At 45.3% G+C, this 25,925-nt stretch overlaps 1 protein-coding gene across 5 annotated transcripts in view; it reads left to right on the forward strand.

The window, feature by feature from the left end:
* Positions 1-25,925, forward strand: part of CACNA1A (calcium voltage-gated channel subunit alpha1 A) — a gene marked incomplete at its 5' end in the record, with an annotated part of 237,674 nt that overhangs the window by 44,090 nt on the left and 167,659 nt on the right. For all 5 annotated transcript variants that reach the window (XM_082834912.1, XM_082834911.1, XM_082834913.1 and 2 more), the window contains one exon: positions 1,536-1,675. In XM_082834912.1, coding sequence (XP_082691038.1) covers positions 1,536-1,675 — 140 coding nt within the window. The remainder of the gene's footprint in view (positions 1-1,535; positions 1,676-25,925) is intronic.

Here is a 25,925-nt window from a genome sequence, read left to right on the forward strand (position 1 = left end):
CACAACAGTGGTTCCTGGGACTCATCGAAGACACAGCCGCTAATCAAATATCTGTGATTGTTTCAGAAATGGCATTTTCCAGGTCATTTGAACCAAGACCCAAACATGGTCTAGATTTTAGTTTGCTTAAGACTTTTTATCTAAAGCACTTATTTTCCCTCCTGCCATTGACCCTGCAGAAACCAGTCCAGTTGCTCTAGGGAATGTCCCACATTCTGACTTCTGCCTGGTAGCTTGCTTGGGATGTCATTTAGCTCGTTCTTCTATCCCCAGCGTTTCCTATATATGAATATCAGCTCTGGAGGGACATTCAAAATCCAGTTGATGATTTGGTGAAACTCTGCAGAGCTGTAAACTAGTACTAAGATCTTTCTCGATGCCCCTAGCCATCCCCCAGCCCCCTGCTTCCCCTCCTGGCATTCTGACACTGCCAAGAAGGAGACCTCTCTCCTTTCCATCACCATTTCAAAGCCAGCTGTCATAACTCAAGTGTAGGGAGAGAGAGATGTTAGAATCCACTCATTCCTAATCCACAAAGTATTAATGATCTCAAGGCTTTTAAATTTTAATAGTTACATAGTATAATGTATATCCTAAAAATAGATAACTAGCCCAGAAAAACTATGATTTCAGGACTTTTTTTGTTTGCTTTTGCTTACAATCAAGCTAAGTAAAAAGAGTCTGTTGAAAGAATGGTAAACAATTAGTAGTACTGGTGGCAAGCTGGCATGGAAAGACTCGTGAAAGCAGAATGCAAATGACTGAAGCCTGAGAAACATTGCCATAACACATTGGGGAACATCCATGTAGGGGCTCTGATGGAGCAGAGCTTATAGCTTAATTCCAAGTACTATTGACTATCAGCTGGAAGCCAGATCTGGCAGGAGGTCTGGCAAGGGGCCGGGAGTTGGGACATTGGCCATTTACCAGCCAGTGCAGAAGCATTGATTCCAATATTTTAGCAACCTGAACAGCTGTACTGGTGCATACCAGCTTAGAACCCTCGCAAATGTCAGATTTGGGGGTGAGGTCAGTGCACAGGGACCAAGCACAAGGGCCTGAATGATATAGGTGACAAGAAAACATTCTAAACAAGTGCTTTCTTCTAGAACTTTCTGCAGTGATAGAAATGTCCTACGTCTGCACTGTCCAATATGGTAGCCACTGGAAATGTGGCTAGTGTGACTGCAGCACTGAATATTTCATTTTATTTCATTTAAATTCATTTAAATTTAAGTAGCCACATGTGGCTGCCCTACTAAACAGCTCACATCCGAACAAACAATTCTGTGTGTCCAACTAGTGTGTAAAGTTGGCCACAAGGAAAGAAGGAGGTGTCTTCTCCATGTTTCTGTTTTTCTTGCAAAAGCCTTTGGACAGGGTAGCTCCAGGCAGGATGCAGTGGAGGGCAGTGAGTGCTGGAAGGTCAGGAGAGGTGAGGGGAAGTGCGTACACTTATCCGAGCGGGCTGGTTCCCTGTTCATGCCACCCTCTGCCAAGCTAAAGACACTGACCTTACCTTTTCTCCCTTCCAGGATGACACAGAACCATACTTCATTGGAATTTTTTGTTTTGAGGCTGGAATTAAAATCATTGCCCTCGGGTTTGCCTTCCATAAAGGCTCTTACTTGAGGAATGGTTGGAATGTGATGGACTTCGTGGTGGTGCTAACAGGGTAAGTGGCCTGTGCTGTGTTTCTTAGAATGATCTTGAATTACGAGGACTGCAGAAACCTAAGGGTTGATGTGGTCCAGGCTGGATTCGGGAAGGCTGAGGCCCCACGGTCTTCTTCAATGTGCATGTGCCTCCTTCCCCGCAACGTCCTCATCTCAGCTGCATCTCAGAGCGGATGCTTTCTGTTACGATTAGAATAATAGCTTATTAGAATTGACTGCTTCCAAAGTGCTTTATGTACGTTCTCTCATTTAATCCTCACAACCACCCAATGAATTAGGAAATATTAATATTCCCATGTGACCGTTGAGGAATCTGAAGCACAGAGGGACCTTAGATCACCCAGCTAGTAAGCGATGAAGCTGGGATTTGAACCTGAGATTATGTGATTCCAGAACTCAAGTTTTTAACTGTTGTGCACGCGTGGTTCTTTTGCTTTGCTTGGGGATATCTTGCCTTCATTTTAAGTTGGTAAATGTTTTTTGAGGACTTCTGGGTGCAAGAGATTGTGATGGGATTATGGACAAAACCAGTCTAAGTAAGGTGCAGTTACTGCAGTATTGAGGAGTTTTCAGATCTGGTACAGTGAACCATAGTTGAAAGGGGAATGTGTATGCACTTTCCACCAAGGACCCTGTATAAGGTAACACTAGCTGCTATAACAACAACAACAAAAATTCCAAAACTAGGTAATGATTTAAACACAACAGCAGTCTATTTCTTACTCATTGAAAGACCAAAACAGCTGTTCCTCATTGGCAGGCTTCTTTCCTCCGCACAGTGTTTGAGGGAGCCCCGGGTCCTTGCTACATTGTGGTTCCTTATTGTTTGACCCACAGATCAGGTCTGCTTGTCTGCATCAAACCATGGAAGAGAAACGAGCATGGATGGTGATATTTGGGAGGTTGTATGGGCCTGGCTGAGTCCCTGCATGTAACCTCTTTCACTCATATGCCTTTGGCCAAAATTCAGTCACATGCCCACACATCGCTGCAGGGAAGCTGGGAAGCATCAGACTGTACTTAGAAGGAAACAGAAATGGATTTGGTGGATAGCCAGCCAATCTTTGTCACAGACCCCAAACTCTTTATCGGGTCCCAATATAGACATTACCATTTTATGATGATTTCTGGCTCCTTTGCTTACCCACTCCTCTCTCCCAAGCTAAGTCTGTTTCTTCTCTTCCAAGACCCCTGTTCATTGGGAGACCTTCCTCGTAGTTCTCCTGTATGCGGTCATAGTTCTGTTCTGTGGGATCCTATTTCTCCTCTAGGGTTTGTTGCTGCTCCAGGTCCTGTCTCTCTTGGTAGATGTCATGGGTCTTAGTACCCATGCTGTGTTGGCTGGGCTCTCACAATTAAAGTTTTGAACATACCTGTTGTTTCAAAACAATGTTGTTTCTCACCGAAGCATCATATTGGGCTGTTTCATTAGAGGCATTCAGATCTGAGTGGTCTGTTGCGAGCACTGTGGGCTAGCTCTAGCAGGCTTGGGTGTTCACTGAGGGAGTTCTGTTTGCTGTGCCCACACTTCTTTGGCTTGCGACCTTGGAAGGTTCCTGGGACATATTATGGCATTGGGCACTTGTCGCTCTCTAGGAAACTCATCAGTGCAAGAGCCCAGTGGTTGACTTTGTTGTTGTTGTTTAAAAAATGTATAATAAAAATAATCAGACATTCGAAAATAAGTAGAGAATAATATAACAAATGCCTGTGTATGCAAATATTCATTCAATGAGTATTTACTGGGCAACTACTATGTGCCAGGCTCTGGGACATAGCAGTGAACAAAACAGACAAAAGCCCCTCCTCTTGTGGAACTGACATTCTAGGGGTGAAGAAAGACAAAATGCATGAATGAATGAAATATCTAGTGTGTTAGATGTTGATGAGGGCTACAGAGAAAAAAATAAAACAGAGTAGGGATGGGATGTCTTATGGGCAGGAGGGCTAGAAGCCAGGGAAGACTTGCCTTGGGAAGGTGATATTTGAATGAGAACCTAGAGGAGGTGAGTGAAAAAGCCATGAGGATGACTGAAGGAGGAGAGTGCCAGGCAGAGAGAACAGCAAGTGCAAAGGCCCTAAGGCTGAACTGTGTCTGGCGTGTTTGATGAACAGTGAGGAGGCCAGCGTGCCTGGAGCAGAGTGGGTGAGGGGAAGAGTGGAGGAGGTGAGAACAGGGAGGTGAGGTGGCAAACTACCATCAAAATGAAACCTTTACAGTAGTTGAGAGTCTGTCTCGGGCTTCCCTGGTGGCGCAGTGATTGAGAGTCCGCCTGCCGATGCAGGGGACGCGGGTTCGTGCCCCGGTCCGGGAAGATCCCACATGCCGCGGAGCGGCTGGGCCCATGAGCCATGGCCGCTGAGCCTGCGCATCCAGGGCCTGTGCTCCGCGACGGGAGAGGCCACAGCAGTGAGAGGCCGGCGTACTGCAAAAAAAAAAAAAAAAAAAGAAACCTTTGTATATAGCACAGGGAACTCTACTCAATACTCTGTAATGACCTATATGGGAAAAGAATCTAAAAAAGAGTGGATATATGTATATGTATAGCTGATTCACTTTGCTGTACACCTGAAACTAACACAACATTGTAAATCAACTATACTCCAATAACAATTTTTTTTAAAATGAAACCTTTGTAATACAGTGTAAGTCCCTGCATTCCCTTCCCTGGCCCCATTCCTTTCTCTCTCCATCCAGAAACACTTTCCTGAATTTCGTGTTTATCATTTCCATTTGGGTATTTACACTTTTATGTAAGAATATAAGACATATATGGTACCTATTTTACATTTTGACTACATAAGTATATAAGAAGTATATATGTGTTGTTATGCATGCCTTAAGTTTCTCTATGAATGTTTTCTTCTACAAACTGCCTTTAGCATTCAACATGAGGTCAATCTGATTGACAAGAATAATTCCCATTCATCCATTTTTACTGCTGCATGGTATTCTGTGGTATGAACAGTCTACCATGTATTTGTCCATTTGAGTTGTTTCCAGTTTCGTGCTATTTTGAACCAAGCTGTCTCCTCAATCTTGCATGTGGATTTCTCTAGGGCATATACCCAGGAGTGGAATTGCTGAGTTGTGTACTGTATGTATCCCCAGCTTCACTAGATATTGCCAAATTGCTCTGCAAAGTGGTTGTACCAATTTATGCTTCCTGGGGCTGACTTTTGTTGACAGGAGCTGGCTTGACCTTGCTGGTGGGAAGGAGCCTTAAAAACCCCTGTTTTGGGGTTTTTTTGGTATTTTTAATTAATTAATTTTTGGCTGTGTTGGGTCTTCATTGCTGCGCACGGGCTTTCTCTAGTTGTGGTGAGCAGGGACTATTCATTGCAGTGCATGGGCTTCTCATTGCGGGGGCTTCTCTTGTTGCAGAGCACAGGGTTCTAGGCGTGTGGGCTTCAGTAGTTGTGGCACGCGGGCTCAGTAGTTGTGGCTCGTGGGTTCTAGAGCGCAGGCTCAGTAGTTGTGGCTCACGGGCTTAGTTGCTCTGCAGCATATGGGATCCTCCCAGACCAGGGCTCGAACCCGTGTCCCTTGCATTGGCAGGGGGATTCTTAACCACTGCGCCACCAGGGAAGTCCCCAAACCCCTGGTTTTTTAAAGACACATGCACCCCAGTGTTCATTGCAGCACTATTTACAATAGCCAGGTCATGGAAGCAACCTAAGTGTCCATCGACAGACGAATGGATAAAGAAGATGTGGTACATATATGTAATGGAATATTACTCAGCCATAAAAAGGAATTAAATTAGGTCATTTGTAGAGATGTGGATGGACCTACAGACTGTCATACAGAGTGAAGTAAGTCAGAAAGAGAAAAACAAATAAGGTATATTAATACATATATGTGGAATCTAGAAAAAATGGTACAGATGAACCAGTCTGCAAGGCAGAAATAGAGACACAGATGTAGAGAACAAACATATGGACACCAAGGAAGGAAGGAAGGGGTGGGATGAATTGGGAGATTGGGACTGACATATGTACACTACTATGTATAAAATAGATAACTAATGAGAACCTGCTATATAGCACAGGGAACTCCACTTCACTGTACAGTAGAAACTAACACAACATTGTAAAACAACTATACCCCAATAAAAAACAATTAAATTAAATTTTAAAGTAAACCTGGCTTTTTATAACATAGTTCTTGAAACACCTAGGGAAGCTCACATACTGTTGAGCATGTAGTAAGTCTCAATAAGTGATCAGTAAGTTGAAAGGCGACCATTTAATAGGTCAGTCAGTCTGCTACTTGGATGTTTGTATCTGCTCCTTGATTACAACAAGGTGGTCTTTTCTTTTCTAGTTTCCTGATATCTGCTGGGCCTCTAGAGGAGAAATTCTTCATTTGAGACAGATAGCTTCAGAGTTGGAAGTAATGGGATCCACGAACCCTCTGAAATTGCATGCCAAAATTGTGTGTTTGTATATTTTTCTGGTCTGTAGTTTTCGTTAGAGTCTCAGGGGGTCAAAAGCCACAAGGAGCCACTACTGTAGATTCTATTCATTTCTTAACCTCTTCTCCTTTCCTTCTTTTTTTTTCCCCACATTTCCTTCTCTTGCTTTACTCTTACTTCTCCAGTAATCATCCCTTCTTCCTTACTGTCTGGTGGTTCTATCTCCTTCAAATCAGGCACATAGCTCAAATGTTATTACTTCAAACTGCAAGGGGCGGTTTAGTCTCCTGTTGGGTTATAAGCTAGAAACAGGGAGAGAAGAATAAAAGCCCAGCAAACCTAGCCTTCTGCTCCATGTCAGCGATGGGGAAATGCAGTAAACTCTTAATTTCGCGTTCTTGGGGGAGGGGACTCAAGTGTATTAATTTGACATTGAGACAAAGATGACTTGAATGTGCACTTTCTGATTAACTCGGGTTCTCACATTTTGAAGCAAACCGCAGCATTAAAACACCATTCATTTTTCGTGGCTTACCAAGGTTTTGGCCTTCTTTTGTGTGACATTTGGTAGAAAAGATCTTACCCATGGATTTCTGTGTGCTCTGTGTAGCTCAGGGCCTCAGAGAAATTCTAACTTTGTAAGTGATCAACCCCTTTTAAAGCATCCTCCCCTTGTATTTGAAGTTCTGTTCATTAAACTAAAAATGTGTAAGAGGAAGATTTCAGAAGCTTGGCTTTATTTCTGAGATGACAGAGCTTTTACTGTAATGTTCAAATATATGTAAACATCAAAGAGGTCAGATAATACACTTGTACATGTTAAGAAAAGTGACTGCAAACACTACCAGGGTAGGAATGAAGATGATTGTTTTTTTTTTTTTTTATTCATGGGCTTAGCACCATACCTGGCATATAGTAGGTGCTCAGTAAAATAAATGCTTGCTAAACTGGAAGGTGGTAACACTTCTGATAATCAGAGTGTTCTGGGGAATTTTCTAAGCTGTTTAAGGAGATGGGGACCATTGCATTGATAGAAATAGCCAAATGGTCCAGGAGCCTATGACAGATACCCTGACATCAGATAAAGCAGGCAAGGGCAAGCTCTGGGTCTTTACCTACCCTGACATTTTGTGACTGTAAGAAACAAAGGTTCCTTTTTGGAAGGTCCTATGTACCATCCCAGGTTTTGGGCAGTTTTGCGTTGAGGACGGAAATGAGGAAAAGACCCAAGTACTTGGAGACCATCAGGGAACAGATGTTGGCTTTGTTTTTGTAGCATCATTGAATGTAAGGGCTCAGTGGACTCTGGCAGGTCCAACTCCTTTATTTTACTCACAGGGAATTAAGACACAGAAAGGCTAAGTAATTTGCCCAAGGTCACATCGAGATGGTGGATAATCATGAATCTTCCAGAATCAGAAGGTATGTTCATATCAGGGACCCTTGGAGTCCCAGTTTGGGGGGTAGTAGGGCTGGTATAGATAAGTACTGCCACCCCTTCGGTTCTGCCATCAGAACTTTGCCTTCTCTTTCTTTCTCTTGTCCCCCCAAATACCCAGCCTGTGGTCCCTTTATAGAGAAATAGGGTGCCTCAGAGAGTAATTCCAATTCCCCCTTTTTTCTTAGATGGTTGAAGAAACTGAGGACCAGAAGGGTCAAAATGACTCGGCCAAAGTCACCCACCGTTTGCACTCTCTTCCCTTTTTGATTAATCGAACAGCACTTGTAGTCATTCCTCAGCTTCCCCTCTTTCCTTTACCTCCTACACAGCTGTTCTGAGTTGCCTGCAAATAAAAACAGCATTCCAAACAACAACAACAACGATAAAACACAAGTAGCATTCTAACTCCTGAGACCAAGGAACGGCTCCCGTAAATGCCAACTGCATTTTATTTTAATGTCTCTTTGCATTAATCCCTCCCCTCCCCAAGCAGAGGATCAGTCGCTCTGGGTACCAAAAGGATCCCCCACTGTGGCACAAATGCTTTTTATCATTCAGAGAGTTTTATCGTTGAGAGAGCATCGATCTTTTTATTGTTCAGAGCATTTGGTTGTCATGATATTTGCTGAACCACGTTCCATCAGGAACCACCTCACCTCCTAGCAGCAGGAGCTTCTTTCTCCATCTTGTAACAACAGCGACAGTGATAATAATGATGCTGGCTGCCATGATTGTTAGTCTTATCGTTTATTGAGCACTTACTGTGTGCCAGCACTATATGAACAATGTCACGTGCATCATCACATTTCAGTTGCATAAGCCTTTTTTTAGAGATGAGGGTCCCGCAGTTAGTAAAGGGCAGATCAGGATCTCAACTGCTGTGCTGGGACACATCCCTAAATCTAGGATAACCCTGGGCCTAACTTAAATTCAGGCAAAGAGCTATATCCACCCCAGTATCCTTATGAACATAATACCTGTTATTAACAGCACTGGCAACATGGACAAACAAGAACTTACGAGGCAGTTATAACATGATATACTGTACATGTTTATATGCTCAGCCAATTCTTACAACCCTCTGAGTTAAGTCCCGTTATTATCCCCATTTCACAGATGAAGAAACTGAGGCTCAAAGAACTTTAAAAACTGGCCCAGAGTCACCCACCTCATAAATAGTAGATCCAGCATTTGAACTCAGTTAGATCTGGATCCAGAATCCATTTTCTTGAGTCTTATTTCCCTAAAGCCAAGTTTTTCAGGGAAGTCAGAGGGATCCTTCCTTTTCTCCCCCATCTTGGGCTCCATTGTGGCAGGAAAAAAATTGGGCAGATTTCCAGAAATGGTAGATTGGCATAGATTGATGGCTAAGACCTGAGCCACTTTTCTCAGTGATCCATGGCCGCTGAACCTGTGCGTCCGGAGCCTGTGCTCCGCAAAGGGAGAGGAGGCCACAACAGTGAGAGGCCCGCATATGGCAAAAAAAAAAAAAAAAAAAAGGGTGTCCTCCTTTCTCCCTCCACCCCCGACTGGGGTGGGGAGAGATTGAGTGAGGGCCAGATGGCCAGGTAATATTGTTCTGTACTGAGCTTCTTGGCCATTTTCCCTGTGTGACGGGAGAAGACTTTGCCATCTATCTCTCCACAGGTTTGGGGGCTGATCACGGTCTTGTCCTCTTGAATTGCTGTGACAAATGCCAGCCTGCCTCTAGAGAGGCATCTGGCCACGGCTTCTACAGTTTTCAGGGCTAATGACTTCTCTCTTCTCACCAAGGCAGGGAGGTAGCTGCCTGGCGGGCAGAGGAGATCTCAATGGAACGGGAAGCAAATGGGTGCCTGGGGCCAAGGCGGAGGCTGCCAACTGAAAAGCCGCTGTGCTTTGATTTATGCAGGGAGGAACTATAGGACCTGCAGATGCCGTGCTGTGACAGAGGTTGCAGAAGCTGGACAATCTCTCCTCTCTCTGAGAACCTGGGCCTGACCCAGAGACAAAAGTCCCTCACCTTTAGTGGGGTTGTGTAGTAGAAGGGTGAAGCTGAGAACTGGGGGGAGGGGGAACTGGTGGGGGGGTCGTTTAGGAAAAAGAAAAAAACCCATTTTCATGACTTCTCTGGTTATATTCAGCCCTTTGGTGATCTCATCCAACCTCAGGGGTTTAAGTCCCCCTTCTATGTTGGTGTTTCCCAAACTTACATCTCCAGCCTGGACCTCTCTCAAAGTACCCACTTTGAGGGAGGAGTTCACCGGCATCTCACACTCAAGATGTCCAAAACGAAACTCCTGATCATCCAGTATTGCCCCTCCCTGTCTTTGCCTGTCAGTGCATAGCCGCTCTGTCCTTCCAGGAGCTCTGGTCAAAAATCTTGTTGTCTCCTCCATCTCTCACACACCCCATGGCCAATCCTTCTGCAAATTCTATAGGTTCTGTCTTTAATATGCACTCACTAGTTATCCCACCTCCGCTGCCACCACCCTGGGCTGAGCCATCGTCATCTCTCGGCTGGCTTGTTAGAGCAGCCTCTACCCAGGGCTCTCTGCTTCTGCCCTCCTTTCCCACAGCCTGTTATCAACACAAGCAGCTAGAAGGATCCTTTTAGCACCTAAATTAGATCAAATCACTTTTCTGCTCACATCCCTCCTGTGGTTTCTGTCTTGCTCAGTGAAGAATCCAAAGTCCTCAGCATGGCCCACAAGGACCTACCTGCACAATCTACCCACATCACCTCCCAAGCTCATCACCCCCTACCCTCCTCCTCGCTCACTGGGCTTCAGCTGTACCAGGCTCCTGCTGTCTATTTTTTGAACACTTCAGACAAGTTTGAAAACTCAGGGCCTTTGCACTTCAGGTTCTTCTGCCTGTTATGCTCTTTCCCCAAATATCTGCTCCATCCGTTCCCTTATCTTCAAGACTTTCTACTCCAGGCTCCCCTGACCCCTTGTCTACAATTTCAACACTCTCCCAACGCTTCCTGTCCTCTTTCTTCTATTTAGATTTTTTCCACGCGCTTAGCACTTTCGGACACACTGGATATTTTTTACCCATCTTCTCCACTAGGTCAAGTACCATGAGGGCAGGGATTTCATTTCTTCTGCCCAAGGTTGTATTCCTCAGTGCCTAGAATAGCGCCTGGCACACGGTAAGTAAGTGCTCAATAAATGTTTGTGACTGAATGAACGAATCAGTGGTACTTATGACCTACCAATGTTGCGGGAAGTTTCACTGAGAAAGAAACTGATCTGAAGGCAGAGAAGTCTCTGCCTGAGCGCTCATGCATGACAGCTGACCTAGATGAGATGGTGCAGTTTTGGAGGGCGTTTGGGAGTGTGGCCCTAACTATTGCATGTACTGGGGCTGGAACATGCCTACACGTGGTTTTGGTCCTACTCCAGGAGTTGTGGTGTATCTTTCGTGTCATAGCTCTGAATGGACTAAAACTCCTTCAAAATCAGCTTTGCTAGCTACTTTGCATTAATAAAGTGGCACAAAGATGAACAAGTTTGTGCAGAAGGGGAAGGGCCTGAGCAGGGGTGTGTTCTCAGGCCTGCTGTGTGTGGTTGCGCACAGAACCAGGCAGCTGGAGTACATTTTCTAAGTGTGTAACTCACCTACGTGTAAACCTCTTTAGGAGAACGTTGTGGGCTAAAGAGTATTGAATACTTTACTCCCAAGAGTCCCTTTAGCCCTAAGAAGCTTTGATTTCAGGAGTCAAGTTTTTTAGGTGGTACTGTAGAGACACAGGCCATGGGTTGTTTTGTTTTCACTGCTCACAGGCACATTTGGGGGCCACCCACAGAATTTCAAGATATGGAACTCTGGCCTCAGGGACAGAGGCAGGAAGGAAACGTAAGACCCTTAAGTCCTGCTCTGGGCACTAAAATGTGGCTGGTCCTGTTTCTTGTGCTTCATGTTGGTATTCCAGGTATTACAGGATATTAATAAGATTGAATGGACAGAAGGGATAAGACTGGGAGGTCTTCATAAACTAGACTGAGGAGTTTATACTGGTAGAAAATAGCCCTGGATGTTTTCAAAGCAGAAACTGGGAAGTGTATAGCAGAATCGCATCCTATGCAAATTTAACTTACACAAAATCATTGATATGTAATTGGCACACATATAAGAAGAAAAAGGAAGAATATAATACTTGAAAAGTGAGGTCATTTCTACCTGTCATTCCATTTAGTGAACTTTTTCCAAGGGACCAGCATGATACATGTTCTTCATAGATCCCAGTACATCAGTTAGGAATGTTTTTTTCTGCAAGTAACAGAAGAGACAACTAAAGGGGGCTTTCACATTAAAGGCTTTTGTCACCTGACTTAGAAATCCACAAATCAGTGGACCAGGATTAGCTCAGTGGTGTCCTTCTATCTTCCACTCCACCTTCCTCAGTGTGTTGAATTTTTACTTCATGCTTTCTTGCCTCAGGGTTGCGAAATGGCTGTCACGTCTCCTCCTCTCACAGCCTCATCCAAAATCAGGAAAATAATGGCAGAAAGAGAAAACTTTCATTGGAGGTTTTTCTCTTTTTAATCTAGGAAGAAAAATCTTTCCTATAAGTTCCCAGCAGGCTTCCCCCTACATCTTATTGGCCATACCTGGGTCACATGACCATTTCTAGCTTCAGGAAAGACCAGAAACATGAATACCTACCATTTTTGCTATTTTATGGGAGACTGGCTCTACCTGTAGGAAAGATAGGAGAAGGAAATGGCTGTGATAGTTAGCAGTGTCTGTCACATGCGCCATACTACTCTCATTCTTTTATATCCCATATTATACACACCTATTACTGCCCCGGCTTAAACACACAAAACCATGTGTACTGTCCCTTATGGGTGATTTAAGGGTTTTTCAAGGGCATTTTTGAGTATATACAATTTTTCCCTTGTGCACTGACTTCAGAACCATAACTTAACTCTCCCATGTAAGATAAAGCATCAGTTTGGAGAGGTGAGTTCAAATCCTGGCTCTGCCACTGAGATGTGTGACTTTGGGAAATGATTTATTCGACCTAGTCCTTGTTTTACTCAGTTGTTAACTGAGGCTCATATTAATACCTCATTGGGCTGAGGTGAAGATTAGATGGGATAATTAGTACATAGTAGGGGCTCAATAAAATATAGTCAAGAGGATGGGGGAGGAGAAAAAAAGGGGGGAAAGGAGGAAGAGGAGGAAGATTCCTGATTGTGATGGAGTAAGTCCTAGAACTGAGATGATTCTAAGTCTGGGATGATTCGGGACTCCCTTAGGATAATGGAAATAGGAAGGAAAAGATGGATGTAAGGTCTATTTCACCAAGAGAGAGAACATTCCGGAATATGACAATCAACTGACTATTGGCTGGGGTAATGGTGGTGCCGTTGCGGGATCACAGGGCGCTTCTAGTGGGAAGAGCTTATTTCAGTCATGTTGAGGTCCCTGCAAGACATTAAAGCAGAAATATTGCTTTGCAGACAGATGTAGGTAAAGTTAAAGCTTGACTGGCCTATCCAGATTTGAGTCATCCACAAAAAGTTGGTTAAATCTGAGAGTGACTGAGCCCTGTAGGCATGAGGATGTAACAGACAGGAACACGGGGTCAGAGAGGCACCCACACTTAGGGACCTCAGTGATGAAAGAAGCACAGAGAAGGAAACAGAAGATGTGGTAGACGGGTAGTTAGGAAGAGAGACATGCCTTAGTCAGCTACGTTGATCGCAACAGAAGAGAAAAGAAAATCTCTGGGGCTTTGGGGCTTTGTACAGGCATGCCTCAGAGATATTGTGGGTTCGGTTCCAGGTCACCACAATAAAGTAAGTAGCGCAATAAAGCGAGTCACACGAATTTTTTGTTTCCCAGTGCATGTAAAAGTTATGTTCACACTATCTTATAGTTTATTAAATGTGCAATACATTATACCTAAAAAATGTACATGCCTTAATTTAATAATATTATATTGTTAAAACATGCTAACCATCATCTGAGCCTTTAGCGAGTTGTAGTACTAACAGCAAAGATCACTGATCACAGATCCCTATACCAAATATATTAATAATAATATATATGGGGTTTCCCTGGTGGCGCAGTGGTTGAGAGTCCGCCTGCCGATGCAGGGGACACGGGTTCGTGCCCCGGCCCGGGAAGATCCCACATGCCGCGGAGCGGCTGGGCCCGTGAGCCATGGCCGCTGAGCCTGCGCGTCCGGAGCCTGTGCTCTGCAACGGGAGAGGCCACAACAGTGAGAGGCCCGCGTACCGCAAAAAAAAAAAAAAAAAATATATATATATATATATATGTTATTATTAATAATGAAAAAGCTTGAAATATTGTGAGAATTACCAAAATGTGAATTTGCCCATGAAGTGAGCAAATGCTACTGGAAAAGTGACACCGATAGACTTGCTGAATGCAGCGTTCCTACAAACCTTCAATTAGTAAAAAATGCAGTATCTCCAAGGCAGAACAATAAAATGAGCTATGCCTGAAAATGGGAGAAAAAGAGCGTTGTTTGTAGGGAAGTTGGGGACGCATGAAATCTTGGCAGTGGAATTCTGATTGAAAAGAGAAGTAAACAATAAGTCAAACCCATTCAGCAAGTTTGGCAAAGAAAGGAAGGGGAGAAGCATTTGGTCTTTCCTGCCATCTATGCCAATGATGTGATGGGTTAGGTGGTCTCACTGGGGCATAGCTCAGTTTCCTGGGCCTTTTTCCTCTCCTTAGCAAAATTTTACATCAGAAGTGTAAGATTATGGGCATGTTTAGAAAGATGAAGAAAATGGGCCTCACATATTATCATGTATCTCTTCATAAATAAAGTTCTGGTTATATCATACCAAAACATCTGGACAGATTTTCATGAAACGTGGAGGGTATATTTGGGATGATTTTACTCAATGATGTACAGGAAATTCGCTTGAGATCCACTAGGGCATCAGAAATTGAGGTACAACTCTGGTTGGCCTCTTCTTGGGAGTGATATGTCTTATGGTTTCGAATCTGAGCCCTACATTGAAAGGTAATTGGGTAGTAGAGTCTTCAACTTGCAACACTGCTCTGCAACACAGCTATTTCTTGTTCAGGCAACTCTAAATGAGAGGGCAGCCTGGATACACACACCATGATTAAGACAATGGGCTTTGGAGTTGGAACAGATTTAAAACCCAGCTCCACTGTTTACAAGCTGTGTGACCTTGGGCAAGTGGTTGTGCCTCTCTGAATGTTAGCTTCTTCAACTGGAAAACAGGATAATGATACTCCCTCCCATGTAGAGTTGTTTAATGAGTTAGTATCTGACACATGGTACACTGGGTTTATGAATGGTATTTACCAATGGATGGTCTGAAGAAAGAGGAAGGGATATGGCACTTCTTTGGACCTCAGCTTCCTCATCTGTGAAATGGGAATAATAATTGTACCTACCTCATAAGGTAGGATTCAATGAGATAATCTATGTAAAACACCTAGAAACTGGCAGAGAGTAGGTACTCAATGATATTAGCTATTTTAAGACTAATAACTATCATTATAATAATAATTATTACTACTTCTCCAGGCCCAGTTCCATAGACTGGCAAGTTAACTGTAGAGAACATTTGCTCTTATTAGTGGGGGACCCAAATTCCAACCTCTTCTTCCAATCTGGGAAGAACCCCCCTTTGTGTATCATACTGCTGGACCATGAGACCCCATACTCACAAGTTGGAAGTTGAAGCGGGGGATTCTTCCTCTCTCCACCCCTTGGTAGCCAGGGCATGCGAGTTAAACTCAACCAGTCCTGTGCTTCCTCACCCAAGAATTTGAAAACAGAGGAAGTGACTCAACCATGAAGTATGGCTCCGGATTCCTTCATGGCAGCCTGCTGCCGTGGGGTTGGTCTCGCTGCCTTGTCCCTGCCCATTTTCCAAGCCCCCTCGTCGGGCCTCTTGTTGTTTATCTGAGCTTCCTAAAAATCCCTTTTATGCCGAAGCCAGCCAGTCAGTTTCTGAGTTTTGCAACCCAGAACCTAAACCAGCCCTGGGCCAGTGGTTTGTTTGGAGATCCCAGGAAACATAGATAGGGGAATAGAGGGCTCCGATAGTGAAGAGGAGGCAGCCAGTAAAACAGACTCACATCTCAACATCAAACGTATGGTTACCAAAGGGGAAACGCGGGGGGCAGGAGATTGGGATTAACATATCCACCCTACTATATATAAAATAGGTAACTAATAAGGACCTCCTGTAGAGCACAGGGAACTCTACTCAATACTCTGTAATAACCTATATGGGAAAAGAATCTGAGAAAGAATGGATATATATATATGCACATATATACATATATAAACACACACATACACACACATTAAGCCCCCTGCATACAAACCTTCAAGTTGCTAACTTTCAAAGATGCGAACGTGGGTTCACATGTCCAGTCACATAAGTGAGTTCACGTGCCTGGCGTTATCTGTAAAAGTTGGGTACCTAGGCTAACTTTGTCGGACTTATGAACAAATTGGATTTAACAAACGCACTCTCGGAATGGAATTCGTTCGTATGTAGGGGACTTACTGTGTGTATATATATGTATATATATATATATATATATATATATATATATATATATATATATATGTATATACATATATATAACTGATTCACTTTGCTGTATACCTGAAACTAACACAACACTGTAAGTCAACTATACTCCAATAAAAAATTTTTTAAAAAAAGAAAAGAAAAATAAAAGGGAAAAAATGTTGGATTAGCAAACAAGTTTGTGCTGTGGGCAACTAGCACTTGCTTAATCTCTCTGGAGAACTTTGGGAGGCCAAGTAGAACATGCCCCTCAGAGTTAGCCCACCAAAGAAGTAAGGGAGCTGGGATGTGGGAATCCTTCTGGGCTCTGAGCTCTCTGGGTCTCCTGGCTTGCCCTACATTTGGGTTGAACACCCTTCTGTGGCCAGGAAATCATAGATGGTCACAGTGAAGTGTGGGACACAGGCACGGCACCCACAGTATCTGCCTTGCTGGCCACACTTACCTAGTTCTACCGTAAATTGTCATTCAACTGCTTAGGTTTCCTGGTGAAGCATTTGGAGAATCAGTTCATCTCTAAGGCTCACCCTGTTGGCCCCAAGTAGGAAGTGAGAACAGTTGCTCCATAGGGAAGGGATACATGAAGGGCGGTTGAAAGCCTGACCCTTGTCCTTTGGGGAGTTTTGGCTCCATCGATATTCCTGAGACAAGGCACTCCCTCTCCTTCCTGGCCTAGTGGGTCACAGGATTTCTGTGCAGAGAAGAGCAGAGGTCAGCGTGCATTAAAGGCATGGAAATTCGAAGCAGAAGAGCCCAACAGGGTCCAGGTGAGATCCAGGACCCAGGATTAGGGATGAGCTAGCAACATTTTTTATTGTCTTTGGCTGGCAACAACTGAGTAGAATTTGTTCCAGGAAGGGAGACATGAGCAAACTGGGCCTCTCTCACTGGGAGGTGAGAATTACATCATCAGGGTAGCCTCTCCACTGGGGATGGTACAGCAGCCCATGTGTTCACTCCTGAAAAAGGAATAAGTGCGGGTCCTCTATTCCTATTGTGGGGTCTTATGTAGCCCAGAAACAGGGAAACATTTGAAGGATGTATTAGGATGCATTCAGTGGCATGTAACAGAAAATCCAACTCATGGTGGCTTAAACAAATAGGGGCTTATTCATTCTCATGTTACAAACTGTCTGGAGTTGGTACTGGTTGGCACTGGCTGACATCTCTGCAATATTCTTGGCCTTTACCTCATGGTTGCAGAATAGCTGCTAGAGCTCCTAGCATCACGTCCACACTCAAGGCAGGGAAGAAGCAGGTTGACAGTTTTGGTGAGACTCAGCTGTGTGCTTTACCTGGTCTCAGTTGAGCTCATTCAAGCATCTGTGGTCAGCTGTGGGGCAGTTGGGTGGCTCTCCTGTTTGGGTGTTGGCTGGCTGTAGGCTGGTCTAGGGTGGCCTTGGCTGGGACCACTGTGCTCTGCTCCACATAATCTTGTCCTCCAACAGGATAGCTTGAGCTTGTTCACAAGGAAGAAGCAGGGTTCTAGGAGAAAGAGGAAGCACACAGGTCTCTGGAGGGCTAGTCCTAGGAATGGACACCCTCAATTTGGCCACTGTTGGCCAAAGCAAGCAGTGAGCCTAGTCCATATTCAAGGGGTGGCATAATAGACCCCCCAACTCTTGATGGGAGAGCAATACATCACATGGCAAAGGGTGTATATCCAAGAAGTTATTCATTGGGACCATTGTGGCCCCAATTCCTATCCTCTGAGGCCATCTGCCCCATTCCTTTCCATTCCTGACTCTTAGCAAGAAATGGGGATGATGTGTTATTATTACCATGTCACTCACACAGTGAAAAGGAGAGAAAATGCCAGCAAAGGCTCTGCGGAGAGCCCAGGGCTGGTCATGCAGCCACCTGGGAATTAAAGGTGAGGGAGCTTACACAGCCTCCTCAGATTCCTTCTGCTTTTATCAAATCTCGACTTGATATCTGAGTTCTGAGCCCTCACGGGTGGTTGAAGCAAGAGAAAAGATTTCTTGGCTGCCATGTTTGTTTGTTTGTTTGTTTGTTTTTGCCGGCGTCTCTTCGTGGCGGCACGCGGGCTTCGCTCTAGTTAGAGTGCGTGAGCTTCGGTTTAGGTGCGGCATGCAGGTTTTCTCTCTCTAGTTGCGGCGTGCAGGTGCCAGGGCATGTGGGCTCTGTAGTTGTGGTGGGCCGGCTCCAGAGCACTTGGGCTCTGTAGTTTGCAGCACACGGGCTCTCCCACTGAAGTGCACGAGCTCTCTCCTTGAGGTGCGCGAGCTCAGTAGTTGTGGCGTGTGGGCTTAGTTGCCCCGCGGCTTGTGGGATCTTGGTTCCCCGGCCAGGGATCTATCCCACATCCCCTGCAGATTCTTTACCACTGGACCACCAGGGAAGACAGATTCTTTACCACTGGACCACCAGGGAAGTCCCTTGCCTGCCATGTTGAACTGGCGTAGTTCACAGCCATGCATCCCAGCACCCTATGTCAACGGGAGATTTTGATTTCATTTTTCCTTTTAAACATCACTCACTCCTGATTATAGCTGGATGGAAACCTCATTCTGATTCTGTCGGCTCGGAGGGACAGAGGCCAGGCTGGTGGGCATCCGTGTGGAGACCTTTTTGTTCATCCCTTCCCCTTCACACCCCAACTCTTTCTTTTGGTTTCTACCTTCTTTGTAGCTACTCCCACCTCTCTTCCCTCCTGGAATTCTAGCTTTATGAGAACCCAGACCAGTGGGGGAGGTCAACCTCAAAGAAAGGAAATCGGCATTAATTGAGCACTTCCTATGTGCCAGGCCCCTTACATACCTTATCACCTTCAAACCTCCCCTCAGCTCCATGAATATTATCACAGATGAGGAAAACTAGACTCAGAGAGGCAAAGCCGCATGGCCAAAGTCACACAAATAGGAGGTCCTGGAGCCAGGATTTTGGATGCAGATCCACCCCACGGCAGACCCAGATTTCCTTCTGTCCACTGTCGCATGTTAGAGGGAGAAAATAAGAAAAGGGACGCCTGCCTCCTATGTCAGCAGTACCTGCTCACTCACCTCAGGACCTTTGCACATGCTACTGCTTGTGTCTGCAATATGCTCTCTTCTCTGTGTCTGGTTACTTCTTACTCAGACATGATACTTAAAGTGTTTAATATCCAGGGTGGCATGGGCCCTGACCAATTAGAAAGGAGGCTCCCTTTTTTTGTGCCAAGTGTGGACCCTTCATGGGGAGGTCCAGGAGACTGGGGAGGGGGCTGAGGTGCCGAGGGGCACTCATGGGGCTCAAGGAAGTACCTATTTACTGATGTAAATAGTCTCTCTCTCCAGAATGCCTTCCTGGCCTCCCCACCTAATGCCCACCATGAGGCCAGCTTAAATGTCTTCTTTATGGGCATCTGGTGGCATCTGTGTGAAACCTTTCACCATTGTTTACTGGGTTAATCATCTATCTTCTTCCTCTGGAAGGCAAAGACTGAACCCAGATCCTAGTACAGAACCTGAGAATGGGGCTTAGTAAACATCTCTTGAAAGAATAAGTGAATGAATGAATGAATGAATGAATAGCTGGTGGTAGAGAGAACCATGTCTTTTGGTAAGTTTGCATAGATGTCACTGAAGGGTAGACAGTGGGAAAAATGGGATATCCTTGATTTTAGTCTTGTGCTCTGAAGTGGGAGTGAAGCAACAGAGACACAGGAGCTGCCAAGGTTCCCCTCTCAACCTGGCCTTGTGCCGGGGGCTGTGCCACCCAGGGGGGGAATCCTGGGAAGCCTTGGGCACCAAGAGCAGTGGGGACCTGGAGAGCATAGGGGGCTGGGGGAAAGCCCCTAATTTCCCATTCTCTAGTCCTTTCTAAAGGAGTGGGCAAAGGTTAGCATGTTTTTATTTTTTTTATTTTATTTTATTTTTATTTTTATTTTTTTTGCGGTATGCGGGCCTCTCACTGTTGTGGCCTCTCCCATTGCGGAGCACAGGCTCCGGACGCGCAGGCTCAGCGGCCATGGCTCACGGGCCCAGCCGCTCTGCGGCATGTGGGATCTTCCCGGACCAGGGCACGAACCCGTATCCCCTGCATTGGCAGGCGGACTCTCAACCACCGCGCCACCAGGGAAGCCCCGGTTAGCATGTTTTTAAACGGTAGGTTCAACAGCAAAGCCACTGATCAAGAGGCAGATCCCGGAGTTAGACAGACGTGGGCTTCCCCAGCATCCCGCTGTGGGACCTGCGGCAGTTACAATCAACACTGACATTCATTGAGAATTTACCATCGTGGCCGGTGCTGTTCTCAACCCTTGGAGTAAATTATCTCATTTAACCCTCCAAGAATATCCCTCTTGGTAGGTGCTGTCATTGTCCCCGTTTCACAGCTGGGAAAACAAGGACAGAATGGCTGAGGGGCCCCCTGAGAAGAGTGAAGGGAAGGGCCAGGGCAGGGACCCAGGCGTTTGGGTGCTGCCCACTCGCCTCCACCCCTCTGCTGACCTCTGGGGTACCTTCTTGTCTCTCTGAGCCTCGGTTTCCTCATCTGAGGAATGGGGCTTAGACCTGTTTTGCAGCGTGAATAAAGATATTCGTAATGATGGTGACCACGGATACGATGCATGCTGTGGCCAGGCTCTCTGCTTTAAGGACTCTACAAGGATCAGCGCATTCAGCCCCTGTCTCCCCATGGGGTGTGAACTGTCATCATTCCCATTTTATAGTTGAGAAGACTGAGGCTCAGAAAAGCTAGAGGACTTGACCCAAGCCACATGGCTAGGAAGTTACGGAATTGGGATTTACATGAGGAAGCTTGGCCCTGGGATCGAAGCTCTTAATAGCCACACTCGATACATGGAGAGAAGGTGTTTGATTCGGTGATTATCTGATGCGGGAATCAGGGAGGTAAAGACCCTGCTTCCAGACATCCGCTGCTTAACTTGGCTCCAAAGGGGCGGTAGCTGGTGGAGGCAGTGCTGTCTGAGAGAGTTTAGCTGGATACACCGCAACTGGCAACCGTTCTCTTGTTAATAATAATAATTTCTCTCATTTACAGTGTGCTTGTTGTGCGCCACGGGCTTATCTAAACCCTTTGCATAGATCCACTCATGGGTGCCTCACAGTGACTCTGAAATTGGGGCCGTTAGCACCCCTGCTTGTGCATGAGACCCCGGGAATGAGGTCAATGACCTGCCCCCCGCAACCAGATAGAGGTCAGCCTTAGCCCAACTCAGGCCCCGATCCAAGGCTGTGTACAAGCCGGTTTCCACATCTCTAGGGGTCCATCTTCTTCACCTGACATAGGAGGTACTGAACTTGGTATGACTCTGACAAAAGAACTCTGATCATTGTTGCCCAAACCTGCCATCTTCTCCATCTTAATTAAGGCAGCTTCATCATTCCAGGTGCTGGGGCCCCAGACCTCAGGGTCTTTCTCTATTTCCCTTTATCTCAACCCATACATCCAGTCTATTAGCAAATCTTGTTGGCTTCTCCTTCAGCATCTACCCAGAAATCCACCCGCTTCTCACGACCTTCACAGTCCTACTCTGGCCGTGACCCCATATCCTGGTCTCTTAATGTTCCCCCTCGCCCTTTCCTCCATAGACTATCCCCCCCCACCCCGCTGCATAGAAGCCTGAGGGTGCCTCTGAGCGCCTGAGTCAGGCCATGTCCCTCCTCTGCTCAGAACCCTCTGTGGCTGTCTCCTCCCTCAGAGAAAAAACCCGAGTCCTCCCCATGGCCCACAAGGCCCTGCATCCTCTGTCCCATCCTCTCCCACCCTTCACCTTTCCCCACTCTCCTCACTCGCTCACTCAGCTCCAGCCGTGTGGGCCTCCTCATTGTTCCTTAAACACACCAGTCACCATCCAGCCTCAGGGCCTTTGCATGAGCTGTTCCCTCCATCAGGTCTCCATATGACTCCTCATTTGCTTTGGGTCTTTGCTTAGATGTCCTTCAACAGTGTTATTGTCCCACCCCTCTCCTGATACTCACACTCCCCTTTCTCCATTTTATTTCCCTCCACACCTCTGATGGGCAACTGCCAGACCACATTTATTTTTTATCTTGGTTATCATTCATCTCTACCACAAGAATATCAGACCCACGAAAATGGGGACTTTTGTCTGTTTATTTCACTACTATGTTCCAGAGCCTAGACAGGGCCTGCAACGTAATAGGTGCTCAATAAATAATTTGTGCAATGAATCGTCCCAGTGAAATGCTCCAGGGGTCATTGAGCCCCTGCCCTGATTAGGTGGCAGGGTGCCCAGCCCTGCCCGACCGTCCAAGGCACTTGCCCTCCTCCGCCTACACAGCCTGTTCTGTCTCCTCCTGACCAGCTTGCCTCACTGTTCTTCCTTTCTTTAAAAATTTTCATTGTGGTAAAATACATATCACAAAATTTACCACGTTAACCATTTAAAAGTTTTTCTTATGGAAGTATAGTTGATTTACAACATGGTGTTACTTTCAGGTGTACAGCAGTGATTCGATTATACATATATACATTCTTTTTCAAATTATTTTCCATTATAGGTTATTATAAAATATTGAGTAGAGTTCCCTGTGCTATACAGTAGGTCCGTGTTGCTTATCTATTTTATATCTAGTAGTGTGTGTATGTTAATTCCAAACTCCTGCTTTATCCCTCCCCCACACCCCTTTCCCCTTTGGTAACCGTAAGTTTGTTTTCTAAGTCTGTGAGCCTCTTTCTGTTTTGTAAGTAAGTTCATTTGTGTCATTTTTTTAGATTCCTCATATATGTGGTATCATATGATATTTGTCTTTCTCTGTCAGGCTTACTTCACTTAGAATGATAATCCCATTTTAACCATTTTTAAGTGTACTGTTCAGTGGCATTAAGGACGTTCACATTGTCATGCGACCGTCACCACCATCCATCCCCAGAACTTTGTCATCTTCCCAAACTGAAACTCTGTCCCCATGAAACACTAACTCCCCATTCCCCCTCCCCCAGCCCCTGGCAACCCCCATTCTACTTTCTGCCTCACGAATTTGACTCCTCTAGGGACCTCCTATGAGTGGAATCATACAGTATTTGTCCTTTTTTGACTGGCTTATTTCACTGAGGGTAATGTCCTCAATTCATCCATGTCGTACCATGTGTCAGAATGTCTTTCCTTTTTAAGGCGGAATAATATTCCATTGTCTGGATGGACCACATTTTGTTTATTCAGTCATCCATTAATGGACACTTGGGTTGCTTCCACCTTTTGGTTATTACAAATAATGCTGCAATGGACATTGGTTGTGCAAGGATCTATTTAAGTCCCTGCTTTCAATTCTTTTGGGTATATACCCAGAAGTAAAATTGCTGGATCATTGTTCTTCCATTTTTTTTAAAAAATCAAGATTTTTAATCACCGGGGCCCTGGAGGTCTCATTAGCTAAAGCTTTCCTGGGACATTTTGAAACTAGAAATAGGGGTGAGGGGTACAGTTGCGGGCGGGGTGGGGGGGGCCACAGCTCTTGTGTCAGCTTTTTTTAAACAAACCAGGAGGAAGATGTGTGAAATCCCTCCCTCCCCACCCCACCCGCTCCTGTATCTCAAAATACCCCCCTGCTTCAGGAAATGGCTGTGGTATCAGGAAGGCAGCGTGTGGCATCTGAGACACAATATCACAAGTGGCTGCGAGCCCAGAGAGAAACCAGGACAGACGCGCTGGGGACACGGGCTGGAGATGGAGCTAATTTTAGGGGCTGAAGAGGCTGAGAGAAGGGGGGCGGAGGGGTGCGCGCGTGTTCGCGCGCATGCGCAGGCGTGGCATGCGCGCGCGCGCGCGCACACACACACACACACACACACACACACAGTGTCGGAGGCCTCGTGGGGGAGGAGCTGCTGAATAAGTTAGCCTAGGGAAAGTAAAGCTAATGGGAAGGGGACCAAGACCCAACAAAGGGGGGTGGTAAGTAAGTCCCAAGGTGTGAACCTCAGGATCATGGCGACGGTCGGTGTTAGTCGACAAGTGGAATAGAGATGACTGATTTTATGGAGACTTGGCTGTGTGAGGCGTTTCACCCACGTTATCTTGATGGTAATTCTCTGAGAAAGACGCCCTTACGATCTTCCATTTATGAGCAGGGAAACTGAGGCACTGAACAACTAGCACTTACTATGAGCCAGGCGCTGTTCTGAGCCCTTTTCGAATATTAGCTCATTTAATCTTCACGAAGGTCCTACAAGGTAAGAGTTGTTATTATCCATATTTTATATGTGAGGAATGTGAGGCACAGAGAGATTAAGTAACTTGCCCAAGGTCACACAGCTAGTGACCCAAACCCGGGAGAGTGGTCGCAGAGTCTGTGTTCTTTACCACTGTGCTTTCCTGCCCCTCTGATAAAAATAATCTTTAGTCACATTGGGCTATTGCTATGTGCTGTGCCCTTCACACACACCTCATTGGACCCTGGCAACAATCCGATGTGGCTTGTTCTCAGTGATCCCCATTTTATGGAGAGAGAAACTGAAGCCCAGAGAACTTAAATAGTTTGCTCAAGATCTTGCAGCTGAGGACTCTGGAGTCGCAAATTTGGGGTGGCCTTGGACCCTGCAACTGAGGCTCCAGTGGCTCGTAGCGGGGAAGCTTTTATAGGTGCATTTATTCCATTTTCTCTGCTTCTGTGTAAAGATAAACACTCCAAGTCCCTTTGCTGTAAACTGTGGGACATAATTATTTAACGGAAGGTAAATGCTTTAGAGATGGAAATTGCTGTGCTTTTTTCCTTAGGCATTGTTGCCTGCATACTAATGCAACACAATGTGTCTTTCTTCTGTCAGGCATTTTAGACAAATTCTATTTTCCTCAAAATATTTTGCCAGAGAAAATAGCAAATGGGAAAGAAATTCAGAGACACAGGCAGGGAGAGGAAACCATTCTCTTGGGTTTAAATAGAACAGCTGAGTAGCTAAGAGCATGGATCTCGAGTTAAGCAGATGCCAATTTTCAGCTTACTTCCTCCCAGCAAGCAAGATGCTGGTTCTCTGGGTGCCTCAGTCTACCCATTTGTCCAGTGAGGAGGATAACTGGACCTGCCTCTCACCGGTTTACCGATTCCCTCTTTAGCTGTGTCTAATCTGCTGTTAACCATGGCCATTAAGTTTTTTAATTCCGAGTATTAAAATTTTCACTTCTATGAGTTCCATCTGGTCCCTTTCAACCTGCCTCATATTTTGTAGTAAATTTGTTTCCCTTTTTTCTTTTTTTAAACATCTTTATTGGAGTATAATTGCTTTACAATGGTGTTTTAGTTTCTGCTTTATAACAAAGTGAATCAGTTATACGTATACATATATCCCCATATCTCTTCCCTCTTGCGTCTCCCTCCCTCCCACCCTCCCTATCCCACCCCTCTAGGTGGTCACAAAGCATTGAGCTGATCTCCCTGTGCTATGCGGCTGCTTCCCACTAGCTATCTATTTTACATTTGGTAGCGTATATATGTCCATGCCACTCTCTCACTTTGTCCCAGTTTACCCTTCCCCCTCCCCGTTTCCTCAAGTCCATTCTCTAGTAGGTCTGCATCTTTATTCCTGTCTTGCCCCTAGATTCTTCATGACCTTTTTTTTTTTTTAGATTCCATATATATGTGTTAGCATACGGTATTTGCTTTTCTCTTTCTGACTTACGTCACTCTGTATGACAGACTCTAGGTCCATCCACCTTACTACAAATAACTCAATTTCGTTTCTTTTTATGACTGAGTAATATTCCATTGTATAGATGTGCCACATCTTCTTTATCCATTCATCTGTCAGTGGATACTTAGGTTGCTTCCATGTCCTGGCTATTGTAAATAGAGCTGCAATGAACATTGTGGTACATGACTCTTTTTGAATTATGGTTTTCTCAGGGTATATG

Source organism: Leucopleurus acutus (genome assembly GCF_964270905.1).
Source record: "Leucopleurus acutus genome assembly, chromosome: 3".
In the NCBI taxonomy this organism is placed as follows: Eukaryota; Metazoa; Chordata; class Mammalia; order Artiodactyla; family Delphinidae; genus Leucopleurus; species Leucopleurus acutus.